We start from the raw sequence: 13,764 nt of genomic DNA, 5'->3' as shown, positions 1-13,764 counted from the left end.
AATCAAAAGTTACAAAGCTTTTAAAATGCGGTAAATTTAAGGCACAACGTTAAGAGACTTAAGACCCTTCTTTCCATCTGATGCTTCCCCATAGGCTATAGCGTATAACACAAACCCCCTTCAAGGCTTCAACATGTCAAGCTAATTCTACACAAATCCCCCTTCAAATGTAACCGTATCAACACAAGCCTGTACCAAACCGTCTACCCGAATGACTCTACACAGATCTTTGTAATTGAAAATGCAAAAGTTGGACGCAGAGAAATGAACATGAACCAGAAGAAAAGGCAAGTAAACAGACATCCAGTTGCGAGTATCAGAAATATAATCTGCTACGTAATTGTCAACAAGTAACAAGGCTTCACAACTCAATCATACATTTGAGACCATCGAATAAGAAAATAGCATTGATCTGGTCACTCCAAAATCTGATGATTCAAACCGTACATGAAAATTTTGTTGAAGTTATGTGCGCAGTGCTGTAAAATAACATAAGCCAATGCCCTAGAATAAATCATGAAATGAGATGGATAAAAATTGCAGGATATTCCCCAGCTCTAGTAAACACCAAACTGGAATCTCGAATCAGATTTACATTTGCTTCACAGACATCTTTAGGTGAGCATTCCACTGCAATGCCATCCATGTTATAGAAGTACCTGAATAAAAAACAAAGGTCAATTCTCACAAAATGACCCATTTCATCTATAATATTAGTAATGCAAAAAAAGAAAAGAAAAAAAAAAAAAAAAGCAATTACAACTTTACAAGTGTTGCAACAGGTGAGTTATGCATCTTCTAATCTAAGTCAAGCATGCACGAATGAACGATATGTACCACAGTATGTCAAGCATGAAATCTTCTAGTCTTCATACTTAGGCAGGATGACAACTATAAGCATGAGTGCCATCTGACCCTGAACTATTCAGCTGTTTAGAATCTCGTCCTCTTATTAGTACAGGACATATTTGTGGGGTGAAGGCCGTTGTATTAATACAGTTTTGAGGGTGTAACCAAGTGGTGGATACAGAAAGTAGACTGGAAAAAACACTTAAGTATCAAACAGTCTTTTGAAACTCAACCCAACAGAGAGTCCATATCAGGTTGTTTAATCAGAAATTGAAGCCTCTCAGCTTACGAAGTATATAAACATCACTGAGGGGCTTAGGGCCTGTTGGTCGTATACTCGTATGGCAATAGTAGTGTGGTACAATCACAGATTCGCCATTGTACCGCACTATTAGTTGTCGGCTGTTAGAGATTAGCTCTTAAAATATTTATTTGGCAAATGCTCAGTAAAACTAGTTGGTTAGTTACAGAACAAAGAGCTCTATTCATCCACTTCCACAAGAAACTATCCTATACTTTACACACTAATTTTCAACTTTAACAGATTAAGAGTTGGCCAAAATTGTAGAACCTAAATGAAAATTTGTTGCCTATCAGAGCCATATTATTAGGAAAGTATTTTAGAAATTGTTTTATTCAAATTATTTCAGGAACTTAGACAAACTCAAATCAGACCAAATATATTCATATAAAATTAACTTATAGCTTTTATTTCATCTATTAAATTTATGAAAATTACATATTTGGAATGTACACAATGAGAAATTTAACAAGATCCTGCTTGACAAGGTTTTTTCTCATACATAAGTGTAAAAATGAGGTCAAAGATTAGTCAAAACAATATATCAAATCAAACATAGCAGAAAAATTCAAACCAAAACACCTAATGAGAACAAGTCCTTATAAAGTTATAAGACCTGGAGCACAAAAAGTCTGAGGTGTTTTGGTCTTGCAACCACCTAAAAATGGTGAGGAGTCTAGTTCTTGAGTTGAACATACATTATCATGCTTGCCAACACAAAGGTTATATAAGCAATATTTTTTTTTTTTTTTTTTTTAATGATAAGAAAATTATTAAGCTTTAAGCCAAAATCAACACAAAATATTCCTAGTAGTAAATGAATTGTGATTCCATTTTAGCATGAATTGAAAATACATGAAACTCACAGTTTCTTAAAGAGGAGAACATCTTGCACCTGAAGTGCCTTGAGTTGCCCAAAGGCGATCACACTTTAAGGATCGCACCTCAGGCAGAAGTGTTCATACACCATCAATAGCTTTCAGGCCCATAGCAATAAGTGTTCATACACCATCAATAGCTTTCAGGCCCATAGCATAGCTTTCAAGCCTTCAAAGATCTTGTTGTATAAGTTTTATTATTTAGTTGCAATGGCAAATGACAGCCTTTATGCATGTTCAATACAGATATTCATACCCCTATGATCACTAATACACTTCCAGCTAGTAATTTAATCGTTTCTCCCAGCACTTGTTTTGCCTAATCACGAAAAGTGATTGAAGGTCATAGCTTCAACTAGTATAAATGGTATTTTGCTTCGATATACTGTGGATAAACTTTTGGAGTTTGACTTCAATCATAAAAAGCACATTTTAACCTAAAAGAGTGTGACCAACAAAAATACTGCTTCCTTTGTTTCTTTTTAGTTGACACGTTTTTTTAGTCACGTTTGCCAAGCACAAATTAAATCATTAATATCTTTAATTACCGATAAGCAAAAATTATAAAAAGTTGATATTTTGAAAATATACATTGTTACGAATCTAACAAAATCCCACTTGACTATATTTTTCCTTACATATAAATCACAAAACATGGTCAAAGGGAGGTGTGTGAATAGTGCTAAAGTCAAAACGTGTCAACTAATAAAAAAACGGAGGTAGTATGTTATAGACTGGTTTCAAACCGGTCAGCCACCCTTTTGGTCTATTCGAGGAGGAGAAAGGGAAAGAACCTGGGTCAACACCAAGTTCAGCAAGGTCAAGAGCAAGAATAGGAAGCAAGGGGGATTTCTATACAAGGTGACAAATATAATTAAGAAGAAGTTTAGGAAAGAAAGCAAGCAGCTTAACTTATGTTTGTGTATGATTTTTCTATATCGGCTAAGTAAGTCACATGTAATTCCTTAAGGTCAGCTTGGCCATTAGCAATCGTGAGTATAAGTAGTGTAGGCTGTGTTAGAAGGAGGATATCCAGAAATTGAGTTAGAAACCTCTTGAGAGTAGTAGCCTCAAGGTACCTTGAGATTAATAGCCTAAAGCTATTACTATCCTTGTAACCTTCCTGTTAACCTTTCTATTAATCAATCAATATATTCAAGCTTGCCTCATGTCTGTATAATTAATTAATCACACTGTTCCGGGCTGGTACATTACATACTAGTGAAACTACTTTGCACCATAGAGCAAAAAAGCTAAATAAAAGCACTGCTGCTTTAACTAAGATCTTGATGATTTAAATGCAGCATTGGCAATCGAAAATATGACCTCAACTCAAACTCTCTTTCAGAGAGATAAAAACAAGTTTGTCAATGTTCTATGCTTAATATCAAGCATGGCTTCCCATTTTGAGCAATCACAAACTCATACGTCATAGAGTTTTTCAACAAGAAGAAAACAGAAAATAATACAAAACAACTACATATTTATGCCAGCAAAGCATCAAATCACAATGTGACGACTACTGCTTAAAATTTTTAAACAAAATAAGAATTATAGAAACAAAGAGAAACCCTTTTTTTTTAAAAAAAAGAAGCTTGAGTAGAAATAAGATTCATAAAGCCAAAGAAATGGGAAACACAGTTAGAGATACTTTGAGAGCAAAAAAGGCTTAAATTATGAGGTAAGTAAAAATTCCAGCTAGACAAAATCAGCAGAGATCATCAAACAAAACCATATACAGCTTCATCCTTAACTAACAAATAATTCTGCTTTTACATTTAGAAAGGTTATCAACCATAAGTTTATTTTTCTCACAGTCAGATAAGCAAAATTAAATGGGTGCCAATCGAGCGGTACTGCGTATTATTATGTAGTTGTACAAAGCACAAGGACTTGAAGCTCCTTTTGAAAAAGTAGTTCTATTAAACTCTTGCGCCACACCAGTTCATACACCATTTAAGCTCTAGAAGTTCTTTTCTTAAAAGAAGTTTTAACTCTTTATAGCAAAGGCAAATAACAACAAAAGGTGATTGATGGCCTTAAGCTTCAACTACTAAAGATAATTTGCTATGCCTCTGCTGAGAGAACCTCCTTTGAGTAGGATAAACCACATCACTTCAATCACAATAAGCATAGTACATTTCATGTGCTTATTTTTAATCAACCTAAAAAAACAAAACCTATGAAATTCCTCATACTAAGGACTTAGACAGCTATAGTAAGGCTAAAACCTTACATATTCTTGAAGCTTCGTTGGCAGTGGAAAAAATGACCTCAAAATCTTTCTTAAACATAAGATGGCTGGTCAGTTTTACTTTTCAAAGTTTAATTCCAAGCACGTCTTCCAATTCTGAGCATTCACAAAATGACAAACTCATCTAAGGCAACATAGCACAAAATAACAATGTGAAGACTACTGCTTAAGAATCTAATAGAAACTACGAATCATACAAAGAGAGACGCCTTTTTGAAAAGAAAAAAAAGAGCTAAAAACAATTCATATAGTGAAAGAAAGGATAATACAGTAAAATGAACTTAATTTATAAAAAACATACTCCAGAGTCAGCAGACATTAAATCAGTATGTGATCATCAAACAAAATAATTTTGTGTCCTTTCCTAACAAATAATTCTACCTAGAGACGTTTCTCACAATCAGGAATCTACATTAATGTCAATTGAGATATCCTGCATCTTAATAGGTAAATGTCAAATGGGTATGGCACGAGTGCTTGTTTGAAAATTTTACCGTTTTCCAGCATATGATATGGGTGTCACTGCTCGGCATGCTTGCTATACTTTAAAGTTAATAGTTAGCACACCAATGCTCCATATTACATGCCAAGGAGTGGAGAAATAGGAAAAGGAGGGATAAAAAAATAAAAGAAACCCCATTATGTGGGCTACTCTAGTCCCCAAACAATGTTAAAGGATCCAAAGTATACAAATCCTTATAGCAGGCTTTGTAAATGTATAGAGAGACCTCTCCTATATTACTGTATGTTAACATGGGTGCGGCAGCTGGCAGGCCATACAAAAAGTTATCTTTATAACGCCAATAGCAATGAAAAATATATCAATATCACAATCAAGAACCTTACTTCAAAGTTTAAAAAGTGAAGAGGTTGATTAGACAACTTTTTCTACAAACATAAGTGCATAGGAATGCTGCAAATACAGAGAAAAACCGAAATACAAGGATGTGTGGCCTGGATGGAAAAATTACCCATTTTAGATCATAAGTGGAACAAAATGTCCAAGGCACCATTGTTCATTCTTGTTATGTACACAAAAAATGAAATAAAAGCAAAGAAAGACAAGGCTAAATCGAATTATACCTGCAAAGAAGCCAACAGTTGATAAATTTGCTATCGTCATTGTGTGATAGATTAGGTATTCAGTCACAAAATGACCAAGAGCATAAATGAACGATAAAAATGTTGCCAGGTAGAGAGGCTTGTTGTCAAGATTTAAAGCACAAAGAAAACAGAGTGTGCAAGTCAGAAGAGTCCAAACTCCAAAGGTCCTCCCATGAACTTCAGTCACTGCAAAACACAAGTTTGGAAAATCATTGATTCAGCTTTATATCTAGAATATTAATCAAAGAGCGAATTCAAAATGATGCATGATCAAGTATAGACAGATTTTCTCCCCCAAAAATGAATATGGATTTTTTAGTTTTTAGGGGCTCTATTTGCAGGTGGCAACAACTTTGATGTTTAAAGTCTTCAGAGTTGCAACTCCCACATATATATACTTACAGACAGTTAAAGAATCCTTCTAAGTTTTCTCTTCTTCGATAACAGCGTAAGAATATCTTTCAGGTTTTCCATCTGTTTTAGAAACATGTCCATGATTTAACGTTTTTAGAAATGATCCTGGTTATGAATAGTGAATCCCATTATCCCTGTCAGTAAGATAGTATAAGCCATTAGGCCTGAGTGCAAGGAATGAAGCTAGTGAGAAATTGATGAAAACTCATGACGCACACACGCAAGGTTATCAGCATATTCAATCCTCTGTTCTTATTCTTGAAACACCATTGTTTTATAAAGACTGGGAGCACATGAAATAGGACCTTAACAGCACATTCAAATTTTGTACCACATTTTGTTTTCTATTAGCTCATAGTCAGCATTATAAAGACTGGGAGCAGAAATAGGACCTTAACAGCATATTCAAATTTTGTACCACATTTTGTTTTCTATTAGCTCATAGTCAGCATTATAAATAATATTACTCTCTCTTTGATCAAATTTGTTGGGCCTCGATCATCCAACTTGTTGGGTTGCATGCTTACCTTGACTCCCTCATTAGTATGATATTGTCAGCTTTGGGCCGCACAAATTTGTTTTTGATCACCTTCCCAAAAGGCCTAATACTAATGAAGTAGGTGAGCACTAATAAGCAAGTCATCACTTTCTTATTTCTTTTCAAGTGGGACTTGGATTGCATGCCCAACAAAGCCTCCCCTTGAAGTAATTACTAATTCAGAAATGTTTGGTTCTTGACCCCAAACTAATACATGTACCATATTTGCTATCAAAGACATACATTGCACATCTATTTCATATTTAGGAAAGTAATGTCTCTAAAAAAAACAACAATTAAAGCCTCAATTTCGAAGATGGGGTCGGCTAACTAAGGCTTAATCTCTTGTACTCATTTATAGTGATCCTCTCCTTCCATTCCCTATGTACCCAACTTCTCCGTGGGGTTTCTTAACTCCTTCGATCCACGTCATCTTTGGATTTATCCCAACCCTCTACTTTCCTTACTGGTAATGTCTCTAATCGAAAGAGAATAAGGATAAGACACTATATGACTATAAAGAAAGCTCTCAAAAGATCGGCAACTATATTGTTTTTCAAAAGAAGCATAAGATAATTTCATTACATGAATGTCCATCAGCATGAGTGTAATAAGTGGCTTTGAACTACACCAACATTCCCTCTATAATTGTATAATGTCTTTAAATGATCATGTATCCTAAATTATCAATTAATCAACTAATGCAAAGGAAGCACCTCTGGAAATCATTTTGCAACAACTCTTGCTTCTTACAGTAGAAGAGCATCAACGAAACTGGGTCATTATTTCTATATATTAGGAGCTGACTTAATAAGTATCTAAACAGTCATTGTCACCAAAGATGTTGAGGAGCAAACTGATTTAATGTTATAAAGTGGACTTGCATAAACTGAACAATATGAAAGAAACACTGTATCCAACATGTCAATCCAAATACAAAAGCAAATCAAATCTCTGGCAGCCCACAAATATAAGCAAGATTTTGGGATGAAAACGAGACAAATATTCATCAGCAAAGCATTAACAATGTCATCATCGTGGAAGATATTCGAAGACAAACTGATGTGATTTTGCAGGATATTAGTTATTATGTACATAAAGAGGGCTTGAATCAACTTGAACAACATGAAAGAAGCATTGCATCCAAACCAAATCAAGTCTTGCACAAGGCACGGATCACAAAAGCAAGGAAGATTGCGGTTATAAAAACGAGGCGATTCATTTAAAAAGCAAAGCATTAATAACCCATCAAAATGAAGATTAAGTCCAGCATGAGCATAACATGGTCAAATTGGTGATCATAAAAGAGGGAATCAAGTTAAATTCTGAACTTACATCACAATATTTATCAAACAAATAACATGGAATTATTCTTTTAACAGCCGGCAAACAGATTTTACAACCACAGGATTTCTGGAGTCAATCAAATAAGATAATCCGCAGTTTAAGCAATGCATAAACTTTGGGATCTCCACCACATTATAATTGAATTAATTGGGTACTCCGTATATAATATCAGCAATAACAACCTCGATTAAAGCAATAATTTCTTGAAATTGCGATTAATATCAATTATATGAATAGTTCTAACACAACTTACATCAATAATGCAGTAGAAAATTGAAAAAAAATAAATGGGTTGAGATCTCAAAAATGATTAGCTCTTAAAAGGGTCAGCATTACAACCACAAAATTTTAAAATTAATCAAACAGAACCCATGAAAATCGAGGAGTAAAATTAAAAAATGCATGAAATTAAAAGTCTGAGATCAGCAAAAAGAAAAACTTACTGTCAGATTGTGAGAAAACAGCAAGACGAAGAGCCCAAATATCAAAGAAACCGAACCAAACAGATGCTAAACGCAATGAACCCACCAACATTAACCACCAACTTAACGGCTTCATCACTCTCTAATCTTTGTGTTTGTGCGAAAGAGAGAGAGTGGAGCTCTGTAGGATTAATTAATGATACGAGAACTCCCAGCAGCTGACTTCAAAGTTCGAAGTTACAACTTGTAAACTACTGTAGATGAACTTTTTTTAAAAAAAATTCTGTCATTTCCTGCCCTTCTTTAGTGGAAACATATTACTCTCTTTACTCCCTCCCTTTTTAAATACTTCCTCCATTTCATTTCAAAACCTTTTATAATACTACGTATTCTCTGCGTCCCCTTTTGATAGTCCCTTATGGACAAATTTTAGTCCCAAAATGTTCAACCCCATCTGTTTTTTTCAACAACTATTAATATGGAGTATTAAATTTTTACCAAAAGTCCATCCAATTTGCAACAATATGTATGCAAATTTAACTTTTCCATGTAAATTTTATTTTCTAATGTACTTTTATTACTTTCTCTCTCTATTTTTTTGCATACTCAATGTTAATTTCTGTTTTTCAATGTACTTTAATTATTCTTATTTGTGTTTATTAATTCCCGTGAAAAAATGTCCATAAGGGACTATCAAAAGGGGACGAATGGAGTATTTAATTCAATTCTCTCAACTTATGTGAAGAAATAGAAAGATAATTGCTCGCCTTCTCATTAATCAACTTGGGAAATATATAGAGATACAATTCCAAGTCCTAGTATCATTAGATATCTTAAGATCTTTGGAAAAATAGGAAAGATAAATATCTGGAAAATATTCTACTAAATCACAAAGATATGATATTATCTCAATACCCCCCCTCAAGTTGGAGCACTAGGATCGTAAGTGCCCAACTTGGAAAGAAGATAATCAAACTGTGCTTTCCCAAGAGCTTTTGTAAAAATATCCGCAAGCTGTGAAGATATCGGAACATGAGATGTAGAAATCCACCCATCTGTGATTGCATCACGAACAAAGTGACAATCAATCTCAATATGCTTTGTCCGTTCATGAAAAACCGGATTTTTCGCAATATGCAGAGCTGCCTCATTATCACAAAACAACTTGATTGCCTTTGAATGTTGTACACCAAGACTCAACAACAAAGCCTTCACCCATTTGAGCTCTTTAGAACACGAAGACATGGATCTATACTCGGCCTCTGAAGAAGAGAAAGAAACAGTAGGTTGCTTCTTTGTTTTCCAAGAAATAGGAGATTTTCCAAGGAAAACGAGCCAACCAGATAAAGAACGACGAGTCAGAGGGCAAGCAGCCCAATCTAAATCACACCAACCCTGCAGATGTAAATCACAATCAGAGCTCAATAAAATACCTTGTTCGGGAGTCCTTTTCAAGTATCGAACAACCCTCATTGCAGCATCCCAATGTTCACTACGGGGTTGTTGCATAAACTGAGATAAAATATGGACTGAGTAAGCTAAATCAGGACGAGTGACAGTGAGATAAATTAGACGACCAACGAGACGCCTATAAGACTCTGGATCAGGTAGAAGGGCGCCTGTGGCAAGGCCTAATTTGTGGTTTTGCTCCATGGGAAAGTCACTAGGCTTAGCCCCCAATAAACCTGCTTCAAAAATAATATCCAGAGTATATTTTCTCTGGCACAAAAATACACCTGCAGAACTACGAGCCACCTCAATTCCCAAAAAATATTTCAAAGGACCTAGATCCTTCATCTTGAAACAGTCACACAAATAAGCCTTAAACACAGACAATGCAGCGGAATCGTTCCCAGAAATAATGAGATCATCAACATATACTAAAACAGTAATCTGAGAATTACGAGTAGTATGAGTAAATAAGGAATAATCAGAGTAAGATTGGTTGAAACCATACTGTTTTAAGGCTGTGGTGAGTTTAGCAAACCAACATCTAGGAGCTTGCTTCAAACCATAAAGGGATTTCCTCAATCTGCAAACCAATGAAGGATCCGAACTCTGAAAGCCAGGTGGAAGTTTCATGTAGACTTCTTCATCCAAGTCACCATGAAGAAAAGCATTATGAACATCCATTTGATGAATTTCCCAATTCTTGGCAGCCGCAATAGCAAGAACAGTGCGAACCGTTGTCATCTTAGCAACCGGAGCAAATGTCTCATCATAATCTACACCTGCTTTCTGATGATTTACATAGACCACCAAACGAGATTTAAGACATTCAACCTCGCCATTAGAAAGAAACTTGGTCTTATAGACCCATTGACTACCCAGAGCCTTTTTACCCGGAGGAAGATGTTCCAAAGTCCAAGTACCATTATTCTCTAATGCTTGAATTTCTTCATTCATGGACTTCCTCCATCCTTCATATTGCATAGCTTCTTTGAAGGTGGACGGATCCTTGGTTCGAACAACTGCTGAAATAAACTTCTGATAATTCACAGAAAATTTATCACAATGTATATAATGCGCTAAAGGATAAGGAGTACCTGAAGAGTGATTGGAAGACGGAGACGGAGACGGACTATTGGCAAAAACCGAGTGCGTTACATAATCACGGAGCAAAACTGAAGGAATTTTGTCTAGAAAACCACGTCCCAAAGCTGGTTGCTGGGCTACGGGAGAAGTGATGGCAGGGGGGGTTGCTGCGGGTCACTATGCGGCTGCTCTGTGACTGGAGTGGGCTGTTGTGACTCTGCACGCTGCTGCTGTGGCTCAACAGGCTCGGCAGTAGCAGCGGGCTGTTGTGCAACCTCGCCAATAGCTCCGTGCTGCTGTTCGGCGTGTTGGGCAGGAGACTCCGCAGCTCCCCTGTGGCCAGCATCATGGTGCCGCAAGGGGGTTGTGGAGGGGGCTGCCTCAGTGCCTTCAAATGCTTCGACACCCTCAAAAATGTCCAAAAAATCACCATGAACATCATCCGACACATCATGCATACTCACATCAATATTAATGTCATTCGGACTACCAAACGGAAAAATTTCTTCCACAAATTTGACATCCCGAGACACAAAAAATTCTTTAGTTTCAAGATCATACAACCTCTAACCCTTCTTCCCAAAATGATACCCCAAAAATACACACTTTCGACTCCGACTAGCAAATTTATGTCCTTTAGTCTTTTGATTATGAGCAAAACACAAGCAACCGAAGGTATGAATGGCATCAAAAGAAGGGGGTTTATTAAAAAGAATTTCGAATGGGGTTTTGTTTTGAAGAAGAGGAGTTGGAGTACGGTTTATTAAGTGAGCGGCAGCCAAAACACATTCACCCCAAAAATAAATAGGCAATTTGGCTTGAAATCTCAAGGCTCTCCCAACATTAAGAATATGTTTATGTTTTCGTTCAACTCTCCCATTCTGTTGAGGGGTTCCCACACAAGAAGTTTGAAAAATAATTCCAGAAGCAGTAAAGAAATCAATCAAACAATTAAATTCGGTACCATTATCACTTTGAATAGTTTTAATGGTTTGATTAAATTGTCTATCAACCATAGAAACAAAAGCCATAAACATCTGAAAAACTTCGGTTTTATCAATCAACAAATAAATCCAAACAGCCCTTGAATAATCATCAACAATGGTTAAAAAATAACGAGCCCCACAAGACGAAACATGACGATATGGACCCCATAAATCACAGTGTAATTTCTCAAAAATTCTAGAAGATTTATTGTCACTCAAAGAAAATTTGTCTCTAGAATGTTTAGCACGAAAACATACTTCACAACTTTTATTTAAACTACTTGCATTGTTACTAACATGCGGAATTAACTTAACTACTTTCTCTGAAGGATGCCCCATTCTTCTATGCCAAAGCTCCAAATCTGTCGTTGCCTCAACCGTAGAAACCCGTTGCACCACTTTCGGTTTGCCAAAGAAATAATATAGTCCGTCTCGCCTAATTCCCGTTCCAATCAGCTGCTTCAGTCGGTCCTGTATAGCACACATATATGAGTTAAATTGAACAACAACTTCTAATTGATCACTGAGTTGAGTAACAGAAAGCAAATTGCAATTAAGATTAGGCACATAAAGAACTCCAGTGATAGTTATTTGATCGGACAATGTGACCGATCCTTCCAAAGTAGCAAGCACACTGTCACCGTTTGGCAATCCGACGGGGCATTCAACATAACGTGTGTCAAATAACCAAGATTGATTACTGGTAACGTGATGAGTCGCACCGGTATCAATAATCTAACAAGAATCATCAAACTTACCATGTAGGCGATTATCAGGAATTTTAGCATTACCAATAAAACCCGACAGTGCCTTCCATTGCTCGGCGGTGAAAGCTTGAGACGAAGAAGATGTGGGAGACTGAGAATCGGCTGCTGCCAGATTAGCCCGAGGCCCCCCCTTGTTCTAACCAGGTGTACTGGTCTTCGGGCCTGCTGTCCAACCCGCAGGTTCCCCAACAACGTCAAAACATCGAGAAGGACCGTGCCCCTTTCTCTTGCAATGTGGACAAGGAGCCTTGAACCAACAATTTGAGAAATCGTGTCCCTGCTTTTTGCAATGAGAGCAAATAGAACCACGACCACTTGTATTAGCCCGTAAAGCGAAACCAACAACCTCGGATGTCGACGCTTCAGCTTCCTTCCGAGCATTGCGAACCCGCTCCTCTTGAACGGCTAGCTGATAAGCCCTATCAAGAGTAGGTAAGGGATCTTGAGAAAGAATAGAAGACCGGAGAGAAGAATAGTAATCTGGGTACAAACCCATGAGAAAATCATGTAAGCGTGACTGATCTCGGCGTTGCTCGTGGAGACGACCTGCCGTACAAGCCGAACAACACGAGCAGGAGATTAAAGGCTCGTGATGGTCTAATTCGAGCCAAAGAGCGTGCAATTTACCATAGTATACAGAGACTGCCATGGACTTGCTCTGTTCACACCGCGCAAGAGATGATCGGAGTTGTTGAATTCGAGGGCCATTGGTCTGAGCAAAGCGTTGCTGTAGATGGTCCCAAAACGGCTTGATTTCTCTAAATTTTGACAGGGAAGACTTAATCTCAGGGGCAATAGTATTGGAAAGCCAAGAAATTAACATAGCATTCAAGGCTGTCCAGTCGGACTTTGAGCAGGGGGGCTGTGGTACCGTAATAGTACCATCAAGAAACTCGAATTTGCGTCTGGCTTCCAAGGCAGTCCGTATATCGGTCGCCCATTCATCAAAATTGTCGCCTTTGAGACGAGTAGGAGTAATGTAATCTCCAGGTCTGTCTTGAGGACCTAGATAATAAGGTGAGTTTGATTCAATTTTGGTTGGTGGTGGTGGCGGCGGCGGCACATCATCACCCGCCATGGTGGTTTAGAGAAAAAAAATCAAGAAAAATATTCCGCTCTTGATACCATGAAGAAATAGAAAGATAATTGCTTGCCTTCTCATTAATCAACTTGGAAAATATATAGAGATACAATTCCAAGTCCTAGTATCATTAGATATCTTAAGATCTTTGGAAGAATAGGAAAGATAAATATCTGGAAAATATTCTACTAAATCACAAAGATATGATATTATCTCAATAAATTTAAATTTTCCATGAAAATTTTGTTTTCTAATGTACTTTTATTACTTTCTCTCTCTATTTTTTTG

General features: G+C 36.8%; 2 protein-coding genes across 2 annotated transcripts; both read right to left on the bottom strand.

Moving 5' to 3' along the window:
- Nucleotides 1-204: 204 nt before the first annotated feature.
- On the bottom strand, nt 205-8,362 carry LOC145640938 (ergosterol biosynthetic protein 28-like). The gene is made up of 3 exons (XM_081692169.1): nt 8,129-8,362; nt 5,366-5,572; nt 205-659 (listed from the first exon to the last, which is right to left on the bottom strand). Exons 1-3 carry the CDS (start codon nt 8,241-8,243, stop codon nt 592-594), a joined length of 390 nt encoding a protein of 129 aa, XP_081548295.1. The 5' UTR covers nt 8,244-8,362; the 3' UTR covers nt 205-591.
- Nucleotides 8,363-12,531: 4,169 nt separating this feature from the next.
- LOC145640031 (uncharacterized) lies at nt 12,532-13,473 on the bottom strand. Its single transcript, XM_081691343.1, has one exon. The coding sequence runs from the start codon at nt 13,471-13,473 to the stop codon at nt 12,532-12,534; it is 942 nt and encodes a 313-aa protein (XP_081547469.1).
- Nucleotides 13,474-13,764: the final 291 nt, after the last annotated feature.

This window comes from Chenopodium album, chromosome 7 (assembly GCF_948465745.1).
Source record: "Chenopodium album chromosome 7, dcCheAlbu1.1, whole genome shotgun sequence".
In the NCBI taxonomy this organism is placed as follows: Eukaryota; Viridiplantae; Streptophyta; class Magnoliopsida; order Caryophyllales; family Amaranthaceae; genus Chenopodium; species Chenopodium album.
This window is presented reverse-complemented; position numbering and strand designations above follow the sequence as displayed.